Raw genomic sequence first — 22,980 nt, 5'->3', positions numbered from 1 at the left:
AACTTGTTGATAGCCACTCTACTGAGTTGACCGTTGAAGAATTGTTGCACCTGCAACAACAACAGCAGCAGGATTTGATTGGGGAGCTGGAATCCTCAGAAGATGAGGATGTAAGAGAGGAGGTTCCGAGTTCAGTGATAAATGACATTTGTTCGAAGTGGGGAGAGTTGCAGGCTTTTGTGGAAAAATATCACCCAGAAACAGCAGTAGCAAACCGGGCAGTGAACATCTTTAATGATAATGTTATGTCTCACTTTAGAAGAATAGTGCAGAAGAGAAAGAAGCAGCTGACAATTGACATGTTTTTCACAAAAGAAAAGAGAGCTGCTACATCCCAGCCTGATTCCCCTCCAAAGAAGAGATACAGAAGAGAAAAAACCCCTGAAGGAGATATGCCCTACCTTCTACTGCAGAGAGAAAAAACCCCTGAAGGAGAACTACCCAGCCACATCATGGAAGGGGACTCTCCTTCCAAGCAGTAACCTCCCCCTTCCATCCTCTCCACATCCATTCCTGTATGCCATCGAACCGCTGCTCAAAGGTATGTACTGTACAGTAAATGGTTTAAAATTGTTTTATATAGTTTTCCGACCAATTTCGTACACATTTAAATAATTATTGTTTAGGTACACGTTTTATTAATATTTTGGGCATTTTGGAGTGCGTAGGACGTATAAAAATAAATACCATTATTTCTTATGGGAAAAAAGGTTTCGGTACTCGAACAAATCGGAGGTCGAACACTGATCCCGAACGGATTATGGTCGAGTACTGAGGTATCACTGTATATATGTATATATATATATATATATATATATATATATATATATATATATATATATATAGATAGATAGATACATAGATAGATATATATATATAGATAGATATATATATATATATATATATATATATATATATATATATATATATATGTATATGTGTAGAAGGAATTATGTAGTTGTCATGGGTGACTTAAATGCTAGAGTGGGCGCTGGAGAGGTAGAAGGAGTCATTGGGAAGTATGGCGTACCAGGTGAAAATGAGAGTGGTGAGAGACTGGTAGATAAGTGTGTTGAACAAGAGATGGTAATAAGTGCTAGCTTTTTTAAAAAGAAAGATAAAAATAAGTATACATGGGTAAGAGTGGCAAATGGAAGAGTAGTAGAAAGGGCATTAATGGATTATGTGTTGATAACTAAAAGAATGTTTGGAAGATTGAAAGACGTGCACGTGTTTAGGGGTATGGCTAATGGTATGTCTGATCATTCTTTGGTGGAAGGAAAATTAGTTGTAGCAAAAGAGTGGGGGAATAGAGTAGGTGGATGTAAAAGGGAGCTAGTGAGGGTTGAAGAGCTAATAAAACCGGGGGTAAAAAGTAAATATCAGGAAAGGTTGAAAATGGCATATGACGAGGTGAGAGTAAGAGAAATTGGTAATTTAGAGGAGGAGTGGAAGTTAGTAACAGAAAATTTTGTTGGGATTGCAAGTGATGTATGTGGCAAGAAGGTTGTTGGAGGCAGCATGAGGGAGGGCAGTGAATGGTGGAATGAAGGAATGAAGGTAAAAGTGGAAGAGAAAAAGAGGGCTTTTGAAGAATGGCTGCAGAGTAAAAGTATAGAGAAGTATGAAAAATATAGAGAGAAAAATGTGGAAGTAAAGCGCAAGGTACGTGAGGCAAAGAGGGCAGCTGACCTGAGGTGGGGGTCAGGGATTGGGTCAGTCATATGAAGAGAATAAGAAGTAGTTTTAGAAAGAAGTGAAGAGAGTAAGGAAGGCTGGCGCAAGAATTGAAGAGACAGTGAAAGATGGAAATGGAAGGTTGTTAAAAGGAGAGGAGGCAAGGAAAAGGTGGGCGGAATATTTTGAAAGTTTGCTGAATGTTGAGGATAATAGGGAGGCAGATATAATTGCTGTTCCGGGTGTTGAGGTGCCAGTGATGGGAGATGAGAATGAGAGAGAGATTACAATAGAGGAAGTGAGGAGAGCACTAGATGAAACGAGAGTAGGAAAAGCATCTGGTATGGATGGTGTGAAAGCTGAGATGTTGAAGGAAGGGGGTGTGACTGTACTTGAATGGTTGGTGAGATTGTTAAATATGTGTTTTGTGTTGACAGTGGTACCAGTAGATTGGGTTTGTGCATGTATTGTACCACTATATAAGGGTAAGGGAGATGTGCATGAGTGTTGTAATTCAAGAGGTATTAGTTTGTTGAGTGTAGTTGGAAAAGTGTATGGTAGAGTACTGATTAATAGGATTAAGGATAAAACAGAGAATGCAATCTTGGAAGTACAGGGTGGTTTTAGAAGAGGTAGGGGTCGTATGAATCAGATTTTTACAGTTAGGCAGATATGCGAGAAATATTTAGCAAAAGGTAAGGTGGTGTATGTTGCGTTTATGGATCTGGAGAAAGCATATGATAGAGTTGATAGGGAAGCAATGTGGAATGTGATGAGGTTATATGGAGTTGGTGGAAGGTTGTTGCAGGCAGTGAAAAGTTTCTACAAAGATAGTAAAGCATGTGTTAGAATAGGATATGAAGTGAGTGATTGGTTTCTGGTGAGAGTGGGGCTGAGACAGGAATGTGTGATGTCGCCGTGGTTGTTTAACTTGTACGTTGATGGAGTGGTGAGAGAGGTGAATGCTCGAGTGCTTGGACGAGGACTTAAACTGGTAGGCGAGAATGACCATGAATGGGAGGTAAATCAGTTGTTGTTTGTGGATGATACTGTACTGGTAACAGACACAGAAGAGAAGCTTGACCGACTAGTGACAGAATTTGGAAGGGTGTGTGAGAGAAGGAAGTTGAGAGTTAATGTGGGTAAGAGTAAGGTTATGAGATGTACGAGAAGGGAAGGTGGTGCAAGGATGAATGTCATGTTGAATGGAGAGTTACTTGAGGAGGTGGATCAGTTTAAGTACTTGGGGTCTGTTGTTGCAGCAAATGGTGGAGTGGAAGCAGATGTACGTCAGAGAGTGAATGAAGGTTGCAAAGTGTTGGGGGCAGTTAAGGGAGTAGTAATAAATAGAGGGTTGGGCATGAATGTAAAGAGAGTTCTATATGAGAAAGTGATTGTACCAACTGTGATGTATGGATTAGAGTTGTGGGGAATGAAAGTGATGGAGAGACAGAAAATGGAGTTTTTATGATAAAACAAAGTTTTATGAATACTTACCTGGCAGTTATATATACATAGCTAATAATCTCTATTTCGGCAGAATTTTTCTAAACGAGGCAACCGCCTTGTGGTGGTTGGGTGGTAACACCCGTTAAAGGGTGGTAGGAGGAATCATTCCCGTTTTCTGTTCTTCAGTTCATCTATGCCCGACCTGTCTCCTGAGGGGAGGTGGGTGGGCCTTCGAATGTATATATAACTGCCAGGTAAGTATTCATAAAACTTTGTTTTATCATAAAAACTCCATTTTTATGAATAGAACTTACCTGGCAGTTATATATACATAGCTGATTAACACACTTGGAGGAGGGTGATAGACAGTAAACATCGTAGGGGAAACAACCAAAAAAGCTGTAGGATAAATAAACACCTTGATTCCTTACCTGCTAAGGTAGCTGACTTCAAAGGTTCCTGCCTCTTGAGTCGCTTTCCCTTAGGAGTGTCAGCCAGGATGTGACCTGCAGTGCTGAAAACACTCAATCGAGTCTGTCAACGGGGTGAGACCAACAATCTGACTAGACTTCAGGACTACCTATTGCCCAAAATAAAAACTGCAACCTTACCAAACCAACCACCTAACATTTGCAAAGTAGATAAAAATTATCTAACTAGACTGAGGTGACTGTACACAAGTCGAAGTCCTCAGACAACCAATAAAAATACACCTACCTATGCACAAGTAAACAAAACTAAGGTTGAGGGGAGGTAGTAACTCCTTTGCCTAATACAGAAGCTGTAGCTACGTATGGGCCCAAGGTATAACATTTCTCATAATCCACCCTCACCTCTCTGAGGTAATGAGAGGCGAACACAGAGTTGCTCCTCCAGAATGTCGCATCCATAATTTGACGGAGCGACATGTTCTTGCGGTAAGCAAGCGAGGTCGCAATGGCCCTCACTTCGTGAGCTTGCACTTTTAAACGTCCGAAGTGTTCCTCCTCACACAAGCGATGCGCTTCTCTTATCACTTCCCTCAGGAAAAAGGACAAAGCGTTCTTGGAAAGGGGCTTCTGAGGATCTTTCACAGAACACCACAGGGAGCTAGAAGAGCCTCTCACACTTTTCGTGCGAGACAAGTAGGTCTTGAGGGCTCGTACTGGACAGAGAAGCCTCTCTTGCTCTTGACCCACTAGGTTGGTCAAGTTAGGAACCTCAAAGGTCCTCGGCCAGGGCTTAGAAGGGTTCTCGTTCTTAGCGAGAAAGTCTAATCTCAAGGCACAAACTGCCCCATTCAGATTGAAGCCTACCTGTTTTTCAATTGCATGGACTTCACTAACTCTTTTAGCTGTTGCTAAGGCCAAAAGAAAGAGGGTCTTCTTGGTAACCTCCCTAAGGGGAGCCTGTGAGATGGGCTCAAATCTCTTGGTGCACAGAAATTTAAGAACCACATCAAGGTTCCAAGAAGGGGGCTTTAACTGGGTCTGCTTGGTCGTCTCAAAAGACTTCAAGAGGTCATGTAAGTCCTTATCGCAAGACAAGTCCAAGCCTCTATGCCGACAGACGGAAGAGAGCATACTTTTGTACCCCTTGATAGTGGACACAGCTAGCTTAGCGTCCTGCCTGAGGTACAACAAGAAATCTGCAATCTGGCTCACAGAGGTAGTGGATGAGGAAATCTTGTGCTTCCTACACCAAGCTCTAAAAGTCTCCCACTTGGACTGGTAGACCCTCTGCGAAGAGACCCTCCTCGCTCTGGCGATAGCTTTCGCAGCTTGCGCTGAAAAGCCTCTCGATCTGACGAGCTTCTCGATAGTCTGAAGGCAGTCAGATTGAGAGCGAGGGGGTTTTGATGATATCTCTCGAAGTGGGGTTGTCTGAGCAGATTTGGACTTGCAGGGAGGCTTCTTGGAAAGTCCATCAACAAGTCCACCACCTCCGTGAACCATTCCCTCATCGGCCAGAACGGAGCTATCAGGATCATCCGTCCCGAATCGAGGAGGGCGAATTTCCTGACTACCAGATTGATGATCTTGAACGGGGGAAAAGCATAAGTGTCCATCCCCGTCCAATCCATCAAAAAGGCGTCTACTGCTATTGCCTCCTTGTCCGGAACTAGGGAGCAATAGATGGGGATCCTCTTGGATAAGTTGGAGGCGAAAAGATCGATGAGGGGTCTCCCCCACAGCCTCCAGAGACTCTGACAGACCTGTTGGTTGAGGGTCCATTCTGTGGGAAGGACCTGCCCTTTCCTGCTGAGCATGTCCGCCCTCACATTCTTCTGTCCCTGAACAAACCTCGTCAGCAGGTTTATCCTGTTCTCCTTTGCCCAAAGAAGGAGCTCTCTTGCTGTCTCGAACAGAGACAGAGAGTGAGTCCCTCCTTGCTTCCTGATGTAAGCAAGAGCTGTGGTGTTGTCTGAGTTGACCTCCACAATCTTCCCAGACACCAAGTCCTTGAAGGCCTTTAGCCCCAGAAAAATGGCCATCAGCTCCTTGTTGTTGATGTGCCATCCCAACTGAATTCCTTCCCAATAGCCTGAGACCTCCTTGCTTCCTAGTGTTGCCCCCCAGCCTGACTCTGATGCATCTGAAAACAACACTAGGTCTGGGTTCTTCTTGTGTAAGGAGATCCCTTCCCCTAACAAGGTTGGGTCCAGCCACCACTTCAGAAGATTCTTGACTTCTGTTGGAATGGGGAAGGAAAAGGAGTCTTCCTGCATCTTTCTGTTCCACGTCTTCGAAAGAAAGTGCTGAAGAGGCCTAGGTGGAGTCTCCCCAGAGAGACAAACTGTTCGAGGGAGGATAGAGTCCCCAGCAAACTCATCCACTCCTTCGCTGTGCACCTCTTCTTGTCCATTAAAGTTCTGAATTTTACGAGACACTTGGTCTTTTTCCTGAGAGGGAGAAGCCCGAAAAAGAACTGAATTCAGAACTATCCCCAAATAGAGAATAGTCTGATTCGGTCTGATCTGAGACTTCTCCCTGTTGATGACCAGGCCTAGATCTTGAGCCATCATAAAAGTCTTCCGTAAATCCTCCAGACATTTCTCCCTCGATCGTGAACGAATCAGCCAATCGTCCAGATAGAAGGATATCCCTATCCCCTCCTGATGCAGCCAACCTGACACATTCGCCATTATCCTGGTGAAGACTTGAGGAGCCGTGCTGAGACCGAAGCAAAGAGCTCTGAATTGGAAGCACTTGCCCTGCATTACAAATCTCAGGTACTTCCTTGAAGTCGGATGGATGGGGACATGGAAATACGCGTCCTGCAAGTCGAGGGACACCATCCAGTCCCCTGGACGTACTGACGCCAGCACCGACTGAGTCGTCTCCATGGAGAACTTTGTCTTCTCCACAAATACGTTGAGAGCGCTGACATCCAGGACGGGTCTCCATCCGCCCGAGTTCTTGGGGACCAGAAACAGGCGATTGTAAAAGCCCGGGGAGGATATACTGTATCCCGAACCGGTTCTATCGCCCCCTTGTCTAGCATTTGGTCGACAAGGTCTATTAGGGCCTTCTGTTTCCCCGGGTCTGAGTACCGGGCTACCAAGGCCAGCGGAGCATCTGCGAGAGGAGGTTTTTTCAGAAAGGGGATCTTGTATCCTTCCTTGATGACTGAGAGGGACCAGGTGTCCGCCCCTCTCCTCTTCCAAGACTGCCAAAAACCTGACAGTCTTGCGCCTACTGTCTGGAGGAGACGAACTTCATTTTCTGGAGCGAGGTCTGAAAGAACCCCTGGTAGATCTTGGTCCTGATTCTTGCCTTCTCCCTCTAAAATCTGGTCTTGAAGTAGTCCTGCCCCGAAAGGGCTGCTGGAATCTCCTTTCCTCCCGTTTCGAAGAAGAAGGAGGGGCTGCCAAGGGCTTACGAGCAGAACGAGATAAAAGGTCTTGGGTGGCTTTTTGGGCCAGAGAAAGCGTAATGTCATTAACCAGGGACTCGGGAAAAAGATGTTGAGAGAGGGGGGCGTAAAGAAGCTCAGACTTTTGTGCAGTGGTAACAGACCTAGAAGCAAAAGAGCAAAGCAGAGCTCTCTTCTTTAGGACCCCAGATGAGAACAGCGCCGCCAACTCATTCGCCCCATCTCTGAGGGCCTTATCCATACAGGACATAATACTGGTAAGGTCCCTAGATCCTTCCATCTGGTCAGTTTTCCTTGCGAGAGTCCCAAGCGACCAGTCTAGTTAACTAAAAACCTCAAAGGCTCTGAAAATACCTTTGACGAGATGATCCAGCTCCGACATCGACCACATGACCTTGGCTGAGTTGAGAGCATGCCTTCTAGCAGAGTCCACTAAACCAGAGAAGTCACCCTTGGAGGAGGAAGGCACTCCCAGACCCAAAGGTTCTCCAGTTGCATACCACATACCCGCTTTTGAAGCAAGACGAGCTGGTGGAAACGAGAAGGAAGTCTTAACTGTTTGTCTCCGCTCCTTCATCCAGTCATCAATCTTCGTGAGAGCCTTCTTTGCGGAGATAGACAGTTTCATCTTGATGAAGGCCGACTGTTTCTTGGCCTTCTTTCTGTTAAATTGGGACTGAGGAGATTGAGGGGCAGCAGGTTGGAATTCCTCTCCAAAAAGTTCAAGAAGGGAGCGAGAGAGAACTTTGTAATCTCCCGCAGCGTCGGCAGGATTATCATCGTCATCAGAAACATCCTCGAGGTCCTGATCCACATCTGCAATATCCTTCGAAAGAGAAGAAGGATCCTTAGAACCCGACAAGGGCAAATCAAAGGCATCATCCTGCAAAAGACGGGTTGCCTCCTGGAGTCCAGCGCTAGAAGAATCCTTGGGACGAGAGGCAGTATCGTCCCGAAGAGGCAGGGTGGTATCGCCCTGGGACCGAGAACGAGAGGCAGAGTCGTTCTGATGTCGAGAGCGAGAGGCGGTATCGTCGTGGCGGCGAGAACGAGAGGCGGTATCGTCGTGGCGTCGTGAACGAGAGGCGGTATCGTCGTGGCGTCGAGAACTAGGGTCGGTATCGTCGTGGCGTCGTGAACGAGAGGAGATATCGTCGTGGCGAAGCGAACGAGAGGAGGTATCGTCGTGGCGAAGCGAACGAGAGGAGGTATCGTGCTGGTATCGTGAACGGGAGGAGGTATCGTCTTGGCATCGAGAACGAGAAGCAGCATCGTTCGATAAGGTATCGTCCCGGTATCGAGAACGAGAAACCGTATCGTCCTGGTATCGAGAAGAAGTATCGCCTGGCGAAAGCACACACTCCTCATCCTGGCGTAGAGAGGGAGAAGTTTTCTTTAAAGAAGAACTCCGTTCTCTCTTAGAAGCAGACTTCTTAATCGGTAACGAGTCGTCTTTACGTCTGTCAGACTGGGCGTGAGGGCGGCTAAAGGCTTGCACTAAAGTCAAAAGTTGTTCCTGCATGACAGACATAAAGGATTTAGCAACATCAGCTGGGTCTTGCGGCCCCGAAGGGGAGGGCTGACGAATAACACTCGTAGAAGGGGGAGGATCTTCGGCAGTAGGCTTCGCCCTTTTCACAGGCACGGAGTCGAAATCATCCTCCGACGGACAAGGTTCATAACTGCTAGAACCGGGAGAGAAAGAACGAGACCGTTCGTCGCGGTTCCATCTCCTCTTAGTAGGTCTTGAAGCTTCAAACTTCCATTTACGTCTGGACGAATTCGGAGAAGAAAACAACACATTCGACACGTCTTTCCCGTGACGGTCAAGAGCAGCCTGGGAATCGACAACAGGACTGTCTGAGGCGACGGCTGACCGAGGGTACGTACCTCTCACCCCCTTTCGGTCATCGACGTACCTTCTCCCTTGGTCCTGGGAGCTTGGTAGAGGTCTAGGCCTAGGGTAATGACAGGTTCGGTCAGTCGCCACCTCTACTGCACTAACACAAGCACTTTCACTTTCCTTACCTTTAAAGGCCTCCAGTTGTTCTTTAATGGCCTTCAACTCGGCCGCCAGGCTAGTGTACCGAGGGTCATCCGTAGATACGGAACCTGTAGGAGGTGCAGGAGTTACTACCTCAAGGGAAGGATCAACTTCCAAAGAGGAATCAATTATAGGTTCAATAGATAAATCTACACTAAGTTCGTCTTCCTTACCACTAACAGACTTAGACTTAGACCTAGAAGCTCTCCTAACTCTATCGAGCTCTAGCTTACGCACATAGCGCTTCATAATTAACCAATCTTTCTCATCCAAAACCTTACATTCCCCGCACCTATTATCAAGGGCACAAACAAAACCCCTACAATTAGAACAAACGGTGTGAGGGTCTACCGCCATTTTCGGTAGTCTCACCTTACATTCCTCATTCGCACAGATACGGTAATGACTCTTTTCACTCATAATGAAAAACAGCAAAAAAGCTAAGAGAAAACAAAAAACACGATCGCCAAAACCCCAAATCAGAGTACTTCACCAAAAAAGCAGACTGGTACACCGAGCAGGGAAAGCGAAGAAAAACTCTTAATGACGGACCAACGTGTTGTCGATCCGGCCGGCAGAGATGAACTGAAGAACAGAAAACGGGAATGATTCCTCCTACCACCCTTTAACGGGTGTTACCACCCAACCACCACAAGGCGGTTGCCTCGTTTAGAAAAATTCTGCCGAAATAGAGATTATTAGCTATGTATATATAACTGCCAGGTAAGTTCTATTCATAAAATTGAATGTGTTTGAGATGAAGTGTCTAAGGAGTATGGCTGGTGTATCTCGAGTAGATAGGGTTAGGAACGAAGTGGTGAGGGTGAGAACGGTTGTAAGAAATGAGTTAGCGGCTAGAGTGGATATGAATGTGTTGAGGTGGTTTGGCCATGTTGAGAGAATGGAAAATGGCTGTCTGCTAAAGAAGGTGATGAATGCAAGAGTTGATGGGAGAAGTACAAGAGGAAGGCCAAGGTTTGGGTGGATGGATGGTGTGAAGAAAGCTCTGGGTGATAGGAGGATAGATGTGAGAGAGGCAAGAGAGCGTGCTAGAAATAGGAATGAATGGCGAGCGATTGTGACGCAGTTCCAGTAGGCCCTGCTGTTTCCTCCGGTGCCTTAGATGACCGCGGAGGTAGCAGCAGTAGGGGATTCAGCATTATGAAGCTTCATCTGTGGTGGATAATGTGGGAGGTTGGGCTGTGGCACCCTAGCAGTACCAGCTGAACTCGGTTGAGTCCCTGGTTAGGCTGGAGGAAAGTAGAGAGTAGAGGTCCCCTTTTTTGTTTTGTTTCATTTGTTGATGTCGGCTACCCCCCAAAATTGGGGGAAGTGCCTTTGGTATATGTATGATGTCGTCGGCACCCACTCGTGTCCGAGTATTGGGTTCTGTCGTTAGCCATCAGCCTCCTATCTGTGGGGTGGGTGCTTATGTCTGATGTGGCTGTTAAGTCCTAGTCTGTGGTGGAAGAGTCGCGGACAGTGTTCACAAGGGAGGGTAGGTGGTGGGCGGGGCTGTTCTAATCGCTCTCTCCTTCTTCTCCTCCTAGCCTCCTCATTTTGTCTCCTCCTCTCCTCGAAGTCCACGGTGCCATGGTGTACTGTACTCCTCCAGGTTTTCCTGTCCCTGGCTGTTTCTTCCCATGAGGAAAGATCGATGTCAGTTAGAGCCAGGGTGCGCTTTAGTTGATCTTTATAGCGCATTTTCGGGGCTCCTCGTGGTCTGGTGCCCTGGGTCAGTTCTCCGTAGAATATTTTCTTTGGGAGCCTAGATGGATCCATCCTATGCACCTGTCCTATCCAGCGGAGGCGGTGGTGGATGATGGTGGCCTCCACGCTGGTCAGCGAGGCACGTTCTAAGACTTCAATGTTGGTGGTGTGGCTCTCCCAGGGGATTTTCAAGATCTGCCTCAGTTTCATTTGTTGGAAGCGTTCTAGGTTTTTAAGATCGTTTCTATATAGCGTCCATGTTTCACATGCATAGAGGAGCGTGGAGAGGACTACTGCCCTGAACACCATTATTTTGGTGGTCATTGTCAGTGCGTGGTTGTTGAATACGCGGCAGTTGAGTCGGCCAAAGGCGGAGTGGGCTGCCCTGATCCTGTTCTCCACGTCCTTTTTGCTTGTGGGAGCTGATGTTAGGATGCTCCCTAGGTAGGAGAACTGGTCCACCTGTTTTAACGGTTGGTCATTCACTGTGGTATTGAAGTTTGGGAGCATCAGTCCTGGTGGATGTTGGACGAGGGTCTTGGTTTTGTCTGTGTTGACATGCATCCCAAAACGTTCGTAGGCAGAGTTGTATGCATCAGCTAACGACTGCAGGTCCTCTGCCGTCTGACCTGGGGTGGCATTGTCGTCAGCATACTGCAGTTCTCGCACTGCACACAAGGTGGTCTTGGTTCTGGCGCGGAGACTAGCGAGGTTGAAAGCGCCTCCATCCATGCGGAAACGTAGGTCGACTGAGGGTGTGTCTGGGGGAATCTCGTTGAGCATTGCTGCGGTGTATAGCGAGAAACACGTCGGGGCCAGAACACAGCCCTGCTTCAGGCCGCCGTTGATGGGGAATGGGTCTGAAAGAGAGTTCTGGTGGCAGACTCTCCCAACCATTCCGTCATGGAGGGCACGCACCAGCTTGACAAAATTGGGTGGGCAGCCATACCTTTTGAGGACAGCCCACATGGCAGGTCGAGGTACTTTGTCGAAGGCCTTTTTCAGATCCCAGAAGATGAACATTATGGGCTGTTGTTGTTCGAGGCTCTTCTCTTGTAGTTGTCGCGCACAGAAGATCATGTATATGGTCCCGCGGGAAGGTCGAAAGCCGCACTGGGACTCTGGCAGGACGTCTTCTGCGAGAATAAGGAGGCGGTCAAGGAGAATCCGAGCGAAAATCTTACTCGCGATGCTTAGTAGTGATATTCCCCGGTAGTTGTTACAGTTCTCCCTGTCTCCCTTCTTGAAGATGGTAATGATGTTTGCATCGCGGAAGTCACTGGGGGGGGGGTCTTGGTCTCCCATATTTTCAGTATAAGGAGCATCAAAAGGTTCCTCAAGCCGGGGCCACCGTGAGTGAGGAGCTCCAACGGGATGTTGTCTGGCCCTGGGGCTTTGCCGGGCTTCATGCGCTGCAGGGCCTTGTTGAAGTCATGGATGGAGGGTGGTAGTGCCATCCAGTGACGGACGGGATGCTGTGGGGTCATTCGCAGGAGATCGTCTGGGGTGTCTGCTTGGTCATTGAGGAGGTTCTCAAAGTGAGACCTCCACCTGGCCAGGATGCCCTCGCTGTCGGTGATGGTCGTGGCCCCATCCGCGTCCTTCAGGCTGCCCACTGATGACCGTGTGGGACCGAATATTTCCTTTGTTGCTGCATAGAAGCTGCGCAGGTCACGTTGGTCAGCGAAACTCTGTATTTCTGCAGCTTTTCTTTGCCACCAGGTGTTCTGGGCTTCACGGATACCTCTTTGGCAACCAGCTTCAGCCACCTTGTGAGCACATTTGTTAGCTGCTGTTGGTTGGTTTTCCAAAGTCAGGCGTGCTTGTCGTTTGGTTTCAATGAGAAGAGAGATGGTAGCATCATTCTCATCAAACCAATCCTGCCGTTTCTTGGTGGTGTAGCCTAGTGTTTCCTCCGCGGCATGGGCCATGGCGTTTCTGAGGGTGGTCCAGTGGTGCTCAACAGTGGCCTGACCCACAGGGTCTGCGAGGTATTGTTCGCAGGCCTCCTTGTAGTTCTGTGCCACCTGTGGGTTGCGGAGCTTACTACAATCAAAGCGTTGGTGTGGTACGCTGTCAGGTGCCCTTCTGGGTGGTCGTAGGGTCGTCACGGAGATTCGGGAGATGAGGAGTCTGTGGTCCGTCCAGCAGTCGTCCGCTCCGGGCATGGATCGGGTGATGCGGACGTCTCCTCGGTCTCTGGCTCTGGTCAGGACGTAGTCCAGGGTGTGCCAGTGCTTAGACCGTGGGTGTCTCCATGTGGTCTTTTGTCGCTTTGGTAACTGGAAGATGGTGTTGGTTACCACAAGTTGGTGTTCTGCACACAGACCCAGTAGGAGTTGGCCATTGGCGTTGCAATTTCCAATGCCATGGCAGCCGATGATTCCCTCCCACAGGCGATGGTCTTTGCCTACTCGGGCATTAAAGTCGCCAAGCACAACGAGCTTGTCATTGGCGGGCACTGCCTGGATGGTGCGGTCGAGCTGGGTGTAGAAGGCAGCTTTGTTATCATCGGTTGAGGTCATAGTCGGGGCGTAGACAGAGATCAGGGTGAGATGTCTGTCCCGCGTGATGGGGATGCGGACAGTCATCAGGCGCTCACTGATGGCCTTGGGAGCGAGGTTGTGCTGCTGCACTAGCTGGGAACGGATGGCGAAGCCAACACCGTGGATGCGAGGCTCCTCTAGGGCCTTGCCTTTCCAGAAGATGGTGTAGCCTGTTCCAGCTTCCCTAATGTTGCCCTCTTCGGGTAGTCTGGTCTCGCTAAGAGCCGCCACATCAACATTGAAGCGGGCTAGCTCCTTGCAGACGAGGGCTGTACGTCGTTCCGGGCGGTTGGTGTTCGTCACGTCTTGGAGGGTGCGGATGTTCCACGCACCTAAGGTTAATATTATTTTCTTGTTATTTCGACCGCATTAGTGGGATGTCCGCCAGCCGCGGTGAGCTGACCAGACGGGTTTGCCGTGTCCGATGTTTACCCCACCTTTTCTAGGGGCCTCCCCATGTGGGGTGGGCTGCGGTGTCCTCAATAGGCCAGCCCAGTCACGGGTCCAGCTGCCGAACTCTGGTGTCACGGCACCGTCACCAGAGAGCGACTGAATCTTAAGACTCGCCGCCTGAGTGCAGTCGTGGGCTAAGGGCTTCCAGCTATCCAGGCCTGCCCCCTTCACCCACGGTGCTGTCGCCTCAGGACTTGCTGGTGGTGATGATGATGGTGAGAAAGAGATGAAGAAGGGTGGAGGAAACGACAGAATGCCAGTAGCTGGGTATATTGTTTTGGGTGGTCGTGGCTTTGCAACGGCCACGCACACACACTTGGCCCACATCGTTTTCACCGCGGCTCAAGACATATGAGATGCAACCAACATCGGAGAAGCCGCCTGTATGATGTATATATATATATATATAGAGTCAGCCCGCATTGAACGCGACTTCATTTATATGTGACAGAGAAAACCGTAATACAGTACCTAGTTAATAAAAAATCAAATATTCATTCTAAAAAATCTTGCACCATGATGATTTCAAATAGCCTGGCTTCTTTGCACTGGGGTTGCTTCGCACCACTTCCCTCTCCCTCCACACAGCTCTCGTTGTACACTGTACAGTATATCCATTCATTATGGTAAAAATTCACAGCTATATTTAAAGTAAACCAGATTTTTATTAAACTGTTGTTTCACTTAACTATATCCAATTAAAATGGATGTAATATTCAAATTTTAGTATCGTATTTGTAAATAAAAACAAAGCGAATAATAATCTTTTCCATTGTTTACGCTTATTCCAAATCATCTGATTAAAGCATGCTACCAAAGGATATTTCATATTTCCTAAAAGAAACAATTATTATTAAGATATTTATGTTTTGATCTTTATAAAATAAACTGTGATTCTGTTTAAGAAAGTACAAAAATAAAACATAATTCGGGAGTTGTAACAAAATGTCTTCATAATAATTCATTCTTGGCAAAAATGTAAACAACAGCCAGAGTACTATAAATTATCATCATCATTTCCTCCTATGCCTATTGACGCAAAAGGCCTCGGTTAGATTTCGCCAGTCGTCTCTATCTTGAGGTTTTAAATCAGTACTTTTCCATTCATCATCTACTTCATGCTTCAGAGTTCTCAGCCATGTAGGACTGGGTCTTCCAACTCTTCTAGTGAATTATGGAGCCCAGTTGAAAGCTTGAACTAATCTCTCTTGGGGAGTGCAAAGAGCATGTCCAAACTATCTCCATCTACCTCCTCACCCCAATCTCATCCTCATATGGCATTCGACTACTCTCTCATAGTTTAATTTCTAATCCTGACCTGCCATTTAGCTCCCAATATTCTTCTGAGGGCTTTGTTCTCAAATCTACTAAATCTGTAGGATATTGTTTCATTGTCATACCATGCCTCATGTTCATACAGTAACACCAATCTCACTAAACTGATATATGGCCTGATTTTTATATGTAAATTCAGGCAATTTGATTTCCAAGTTTTACTTAAATTAAAGAGAGCTTAAGTCATTCGGTTTACAAAATTTTGTAGGTAATATAAACTTTGGGAATGATTGGAGGAATTCAAAAGATCTCCACCGATATATTGTTCAGAGTGATGAAAAATGTTATTTTCCTTAGTAAAATAAATTTTTGAATATACTTACCCGGTGATCATGTAGCTGCAACTCTGTTGCCCGACAGAAAAAACCTACGGTCGGGATACGCCAGCGATCGCTATACAGGTGGGGGTGTACAACAACAGCGCCATCTGTCGAGTAGGTACTCAGGTACTTCTTGTCAACAAGAACCAATTTTCTCCTCGGTCCACTGGGTCTCTATGGGGAGGAAGGGAGGGTCCTTAAATTCATGATCACCGGGTAAGTATATTCAAAAATTTATTTTACTAAGAAAAATAACATTTTTCAATATTAATCTTACCCGGTGATCATGTAGCTGATTCACACCCAGGGGGGTGGGTGGAGACCAGCATACATGTTAACATAAGAAGCTAAGTATCCCGTATTTCATTTTAGCAGTTATTCAAAATAACAAACATAAAATTAATAAGTACCTGGTAAGGAAGTCGACTTGAACCATTACTCTGCCTTTTTAAGTACGTCTTCCTTACTGAGTCTCGCGATCCTCTTAGGATGCTGAGCGACTCCTAGGTGCTGAAGTATGAAGGGCTGCAACCCATACTAAAGGACCTCATCACAACCTCTAATCTAGGCGCTTCTCAAGAAAGAATTTGACCACCCGCCAAATCAACCAGGATGCGAAAGGCTTCTTAGCCTTCCGTACAACCCAAAAACAACAATAAAAAGCATTTCAAGAGAAAGATTAAAAAAGGTTATGGGATTATGGGAATGTAGTGGTTGAGCCCTCACCTACTACTGCACTCGCTGCTACGAATGGTCCCAGGGTGTAGCAGTTCTCGTAAAGAGACTGGACATCTTTAAGGTAAAATGATGCGAACACTGACTTGCTTCTCCAATAGGTTGCATCCATTACACTCTGCAGAGAACGGTTCTGTTTGAAGGCCACTGAAGTAGCGACAGCTCTGACTTCATGTGTCCTTACCTTCAGCAAAGCATGGTCTTCCTCATTCAGATGAGAATGGGCTTCTCTAATCAAAAGTCTGATGTAATAAGAAACTGCGTTCTTCGACATCGGTAAAGAAGGTTTCTTAATAGAACACCATAAAGCTTCTGATTGTCCTCGTAATGGCTTTGTACGTCTTAAATAGTACTTAAGAGCTCTTACTGGGCATAGTACTCTCTCTTGTTCGTTTCCAACCAAACTGGACAGGCTTGGAATCTCGAACGATTTGGGCCAAGGACGAGAAGGGAGCTCGTTTTTAGCTAAAAAACCAAGCTGTAAGGAACATGTAGCCGTTTTAGATGTAAAACCTATGTTCCTGCTGAAGGCGTGTATCTCACTGACTCTTTTAGCTGTTGCTAAGCAAACGAGGAAAAGAGTCTTCAAAGTGAGATCTTTAAAAGAGGCTGATTGAAGCGGTTCGAACCTTGCTGACATCAGGAACCTTAAAACCACGTCTAAGTTCCAACCTGGTGTGGCTAACCGACGCTCGTTTGAGGTCTCAAAAGACTTAAGGAGGTCCTGTAGATCTTTGTTGGTGGAAAGATCTCAGCCTCTGTGGCGGAAGACTGCTGCCAACATGCTTCTGTAACCTTTGATCGTAGGAGCTGATAGGGATCTTACATTCCTTAGGTGTAAAAGGAAGTCAGCTATCTGCGTTACAGAGGTACTGGTTGAGGAAACTGAATTCGCCTTGCACCAGCTTCGGAAGACTTCCCATTTTGACTGGTAGACCTTGAGAGTGGATGTCCTCCTTGCTCTGGCAATCGCTCTGGCTGCCTCCTTCGAAAAGCCTCTAGCTCTTGAGAGTCTTTCGATAGTCTGAAGGCAGTCAGACGAAGAGCGTGGAGGCTTGGGTGTACCTTCTTTACGTGCGGCTGACGCAGAAGGTCCACTCTTAGAGGAAGAGTCCTGGGAACGTCTACTAGCCATTGCAGTACCTCGGTGAACCATTCTCTCGCGGGCCAGAGGGGAGCAACCAACGTCAACCGTGTCCCTTCGTGAGAGGCGAACTTCTGCAGTACCTTGTTGACAATCTTGAACGGGGGGAACGCATACAGGTCTAGATGGGACCAATCCAGAAGAAAGGCATCTACGTGAACTGCTGCTGGGTCCGGAATCGGTGAGCAATAATTTGGGAGCCTCTTGGTCATCGAGGTAGCGAACAGATCTATGGTGGGCTGACCCCACAGGGCCCATAGTCTGCTGCAAACATTCTTGTGAAGGGTCCACTCTGTAGGGATGACCTGACCCTTCCGGCTGAGGCGGTCTGCCATGACATTCATGTCGCCTTGAATGAACCTCGTTACAAGCGATATCTTTCGATCTCTTGACCAGGTGAGGAGGTCCCTTGCGATCTCGAACAACTTCCTCGAATGAGTCCCTCCTTGCTTGGAGATGTACGCCAAGGCTGTAGTGTTGTCGGAGTTCACCTCCACCACCTTGCCTAGAAGGAGGGACTTGAAGCTTCTCAAGGCCAGATGAACTGCCAGTAGCTCCTTGCAGTTGATGTGTAGTGCTCTTTGATCCGGATTCCACGTGCCCGAGCATTCCCGACAGTCCAGTGTCGCACCCCAGCCCGTGTCCGATGCGTCCGAGAAGAGAAGGTGGTCGGGGGTCAGAACAGCCAGTGGTAGACCTTCCTTGAGAAGAATGCTGTTCTTCCACCAAGTCAGTGCAGACTTCATCTCTTCAGATATAGGAACTGAGACCGCTTCTAGCGTCATGTCCTTTCTCCAGTGAGCAGCTAGGTGATACTGAAGGGGTCGGAGGTGGAGTCTCCCTAACGCGATGAACTGGTCCAGCGATGAAAGCGTCCCTATTAGACTCATCCACTGTCTGACTGAACATCGGTTCCTTTTCAGCATGCTCTGGATGCATTCTTGGGCTTGACTGATTCTGGGGGCCGACGGAAAAGCCCGAAAAGCTCGACTCTGAATCTCCATACCTAGATAGACTATAGTTTGGGATGGGACGAGTTGGGACTTTTCTATATTGACCAGGAGACCCAATTCCTTGGTCAGATCCATAGTCCATTTGAGATTCTCCAGACAGCGACGACTTGACGGAGCTCTTAAAAGCCAGTCGTCCAAATAGAGGGAGGCTCTGATGTCTGCCAAATGCAGGAATTTGGCAATATTCCTCATCAGTTTGGTAAACACTAGAGGTGCCGTGCTTAGGCCAAAGCACAGGGCTTGGAACTGGTAAACGACCTTCCCAAAGACGAACCTTAGGAAAGGTTGGGAGTCTGGATGGACGGGGACGTGAAAGTACGCGTCCTTTAGGTCCAACGAGACCATCCAGTCTTCCTTCCTGACCGATGCTAGCACCGACTTCGTCGTCTCCATGGTGAACGTCTGCTTGGTGACAAAGACATTTAGAGCACTGACGTCCAGCACCGGTCTCCACCCTCCTGTCTTCTTCGCTACTAAGAAGAGACGGTTGTAGAAGCCCGGGGATTGATGGTCCCGGACTATGACTACCACTCCCTTTTGTAGCAAGAGAGACACCTCTTGCTGTAAAGCTAGCCTCTTGTCCTCCTCTCTGTACCTGGGAGAGAGGTCGATGGGAGTAGTTGCTAGAGGGGGCTTGACCAAGAATGGAATCCTGTACCCCTCTCTGAGCAACTTCACAGACTGTGCGTCTGCACCCCTGTTCTCCCAGGCCTGCCAGTAGTTCTTGAGCCTGGCTCCCACTGCTGTCTGGAGAGGTTGGCAGTCAGACTCTGCCTTTTGAGGACTTGGAACCCTTCTTCTTTTTGCCACGTTGACTATCGGCACGGGTACCTCCTCTGCTGGAGGTTCTGCCACGAAAGGGCGGAATGAACCTAGACGCTGGTGTGTCCATCCTAGGTCTAGGCACGGAAGGTAAAGCTGTGACTTTACGTGCGGATGACGCCACAGGTCATGGGTATCCTTCTGGATCAACGAGGCGGCAATCCCCTTGATCAGCTCTTCAGGAAAGAGACACTTGGAAAGCGGAGCAAACATCAACTCTGACTTCTGACATGGTGTGATCCCCGCCGACAAGAAGGAGCAAAGGTGATCTCGCTTCTTAAGAACTCCAGACACGAACGAAGCCGCAAGCTCGCCAGACCCATCCCGAATGGCTTTGTCCATGCATGACATGATGAGCATGGCAGAGTCCTTATCCGAATGGGAGGTCTTTCTGCTTAACGCTCCCAAACACCAGTCCAGGAAGTTGAAGATCTCAAACGCACGAAAAACTCCCTTCAAAAGATGGTCCATGTCCGAAAAGGTCCAGCAAATCTTGGAGCGTCTCATAGCCAGTCTGCGGGGAGAGTCTACCAGACTTGAGAAGTCGCCCTGGGCAGAGGCAGGAACTCCCAAGCCGAGATCTTCTCCCGTGGCATACCAGACGCTAGATTTGGAAGCAAGCTTGGTCGGTGGAAAGATGAAGGATGTCTTCCCAAGTTGCTTCTTGGACTGCAACCACTCTCCCAGTACCCTTAAAGCTCTCTTGGATGAGCGCGCGAGTACGAGCTTCGTAAAGGCAGGAGCTGCTGACTGCATGCCTAAAGCGAACTCAGAGGGAGGTGAGCGCCGGGTTGCAGACACAAACTGGTCCGGATACAACTCCTTAAACAGGGCAAGGACTTTCCTAAAGTCTAAGGAGGGAGGCGTAGTCTTGGGTTCCTCTGTGTCGGAGTGTTGATCGTCCAAATGCGCAGCTTCGTCGTCATCAGAGACTCCTTCATCCGAATGCTGAGGAGGAAGCGGCAAAGGAGGAGAAGAAAGCTGAACGGCTGAATCCGGCAGCACGGGTGCATGCGTAGCTGCACTGGATCCAACATCATGCCGCTGCTGGTCAGTCTGAGAGCTGGCAACAACAAAAGCGGAGTGATGGTGCGTGGTGGGGACTGCCGTGGGTTGCGGAGACTGCCGCATTGCGTCAAAACACGGCAGCTTGACAGCACCTTCCCACTGCTGATGCGGTAGCTCACGCATGTCAACGGAGGGTGCCGCACGTCGGCTAACGTCAACATGCGTCTGGCAGGGTCGACTGCGCATCGGTGGTGGAGCTCTCACAGCCGGAGTGTGGGAGCAGGCAGCCGCAGTGTCTGCTGAGCGCACAACCGTGGCAGGTTGTAGGTTAACAGGTGCAGTGTCAACCTTCTCAGCACGATACTCCTGCATGAAGGAAGCTAGCTGAGTCTGCATAAACTGCAGCATAGACCACTTAGGGTCTACAGCGGTTGGTGCGGCAACAGACGGAGTGATTGCCTGCTGCGGAACCACTCTACCTCTCTTGGGAGGTGTGCAGTCTTCGGAAGACTGCGGCGAGTCCGAACTGACCCAGTGGCTACACCTGGGTCGTTGGACTCGCTCGGAAGGGACCTTGCGCTTGAGAGGTCTTGAGACCTTGGTCCAGCGTTTCTGACGAGAAACTTCTTCCACAGACGAGGAATGAATGGGCTCACTCGTCTGTTTGTGGATGGGACGATCTCTGCAAGATACGTCCGCAACCACTGAGGGTACATCTGTACGCTGATCAAGGCCTGTCGAACCCTTTGGTCCTTCGACATTGCTTCTCCCCTGGGCTTGGGAGCTTGCAGGAGGTCCCGGACTGGGAGGACGACTGGCACGAACAGATGCACCCTCATGCGTAACACTGACACTGACACTTTTCACCGCACTTGCACTCACTACACTTCCCACTGCACTTTTCTCCTTCAACTCTTTGACATCGGCCAAGAGTTGATTGCGGTCATTAGCTAATGACTCCACTCTGTCACCAAGAGCCTGAATGGCACGCATCATGTCCGCCATCGAGGGTTGCTGAGAGCTAGTAGAAGGGTCGGGAGTCACCACTACAGGGGAAGGAATAGGTTGAGGGGCATGGGGAGAGGAAAAATCAAAAGAGCGAGACGAACTCCTCCTGATCCTATCCTTCTCTAGCCTACGTGCATTCTTAAGGAATTCATTAAAATCGAATTCCGAAAGCCCAGCGCATTCCTCACATCGATCTTCCAATTGACAGGATTTACCCCTACAATTGGAACAAACGGTGTGAGGATCTATAGAGGCCTTCGGAAGACGCCTAGAACAGTCCCTAGCGCTACACTGCCTGTACTTGGGGACTTGAGTATGGTCAGACATCTTGAATTAGTCAAAGGGGGGAATCCAAAATCTATCCAAGTCGTCAACAAATAATCCAAATCTAATCAAAAAAGCTTGATAAGGTAATGATAATAACTCCTGTACAGCGAAAGCTAATATCTAGAGAGAATACATCACCAAATAGCGTGAAAATCAACTCCAGAAACAACAGCGTATCAAGTAGGTCTTGCCGGTGGCACGACAGAGAGAAAATTGGTTCTTGTTGACAAGAAGTACCTGAGTACCTACTCGACAGATGGCGCTGTTGTTGTACACCCCCACCTGTATAGCGATCGCTGGCGTATCCCGACCGTAGGTTTTTTCTGTCGGGCAACAGAGTTGCAGCTACATGATCACCGGGTAAGATTAATATTGAAAATTTTTACTATATGGGCACATATAGGGTGTGTGCTATACTGTACCAGAAAACATCAGCACAGAGGCTCCTCAACTTACAAAAATTTGGGGAGATACTAACACAAATCCAACTGAAAACAACATAAATAAAATACAAAATGCTGTAATGAAACAATATTATATTTAATACAGTAAGCAAGACAACATTTGTAATAGCCTAATATTTATTTCATATGAAACCTGACTTATGTGATGACTTTTGTAGCTGGAAATCATAGGCATGGGATTCAAGCTAGGCTTATCCTAGGCCAAAATTTAACAAAATTTTACTTAGAAACAGTTCCTTGGAACCAATTAAGTTAGTAAGTTGATGACCTTCTGTAAAGAAACTGGTCTGAGTTGCATTATTCCATTTTGAGGAAATCCACTGTATATGTATCATAAAATTCAAGAATGACTAGATTATACTACATATAAGGACTAGCAGAGGTTATGATAAAGTAATTAAAAGTTATTACATTACAATAAAAATTACCATAAACATATAATTGGAAGGCAAAGACTTTACAACAAAAGCTCATGATTACTTATTATCAGGAACCTACCAGCTGATCTGGTGTTATAGCTGCTTGCCAGATGTGAGCAGAGTGATCTCCACTGGCTGAGAGGATCAAATCCTGTGATGGATGAAACTTGACAGAATTAACTGACCCACTATGCCCTGTGTACTGGAGTAAATTCCGCCCACCATCTATACCCCAAATACAAGCTGTCTGATCTGAAATGACAAAATTTAAAATCAGATGGTTCAAAATCTTATAAAACCCAGAATAAAAAGATGATGGAAATGCAATTTTCAAATGGTTTATTTACAAAAACAGCAGCGGATATCTCATCGTAACACACTATTTCAATATGTTTCTAATACAGACACATCTAATAAAAAATAAAAAAGATAATTCTGTCTACTTAAAATGTACAGAATGCATTCAGTGCAGAAAAAACCTTATGTTAAAAAATGCAATGAGTTAACAGTATCATTATACATATATACAAATAGTATATAAAAAGAAAAGTTGGAGCTATAAAAAGGATAAGTTCTAGACACTACTTCCTTGATAATCATATTTTGAGAAATTGAAATACAGGAAACTTGAAGATGCTGAAATTACACCAC

At 47.3% G+C, this 22,980-nt stretch overlaps 1 protein-coding gene across 2 annotated transcripts in view; it reads right to left on the bottom strand.

Annotated features, from left to right (window-relative positions):
- Wdr37 (WD repeat domain 37) overlaps positions 1-22,980 on the bottom strand; it is a 660,332-nt gene that overhangs the window by 72,874 nt on the left and 564,478 nt on the right. For both annotated transcript variants that reach the window (XM_068360758.1, XM_068360757.1), the window contains exon 6: positions 22,409-22,581. In XM_068360758.1, the coding sequence (XP_068216859.1) occupies positions 22,409-22,581 (173 nt within the window). The remainder of the gene's footprint in view (positions 1-22,408; positions 22,582-22,980) is intronic.

Source organism: Palaemon carinicauda, chromosome 37, assembly GCF_036898095.1.
Source record: "Palaemon carinicauda isolate YSFRI2023 chromosome 37, ASM3689809v2, whole genome shotgun sequence".
NCBI classification, from domain to species: domain Eukaryota; kingdom Metazoa; phylum Arthropoda; class Malacostraca; order Decapoda; family Palaemonidae; genus Palaemon; species Palaemon carinicauda.
Note: the sequence above shows the minus strand (reverse complement) of the source record. Positions and strands in the feature narration are given on the sequence as shown.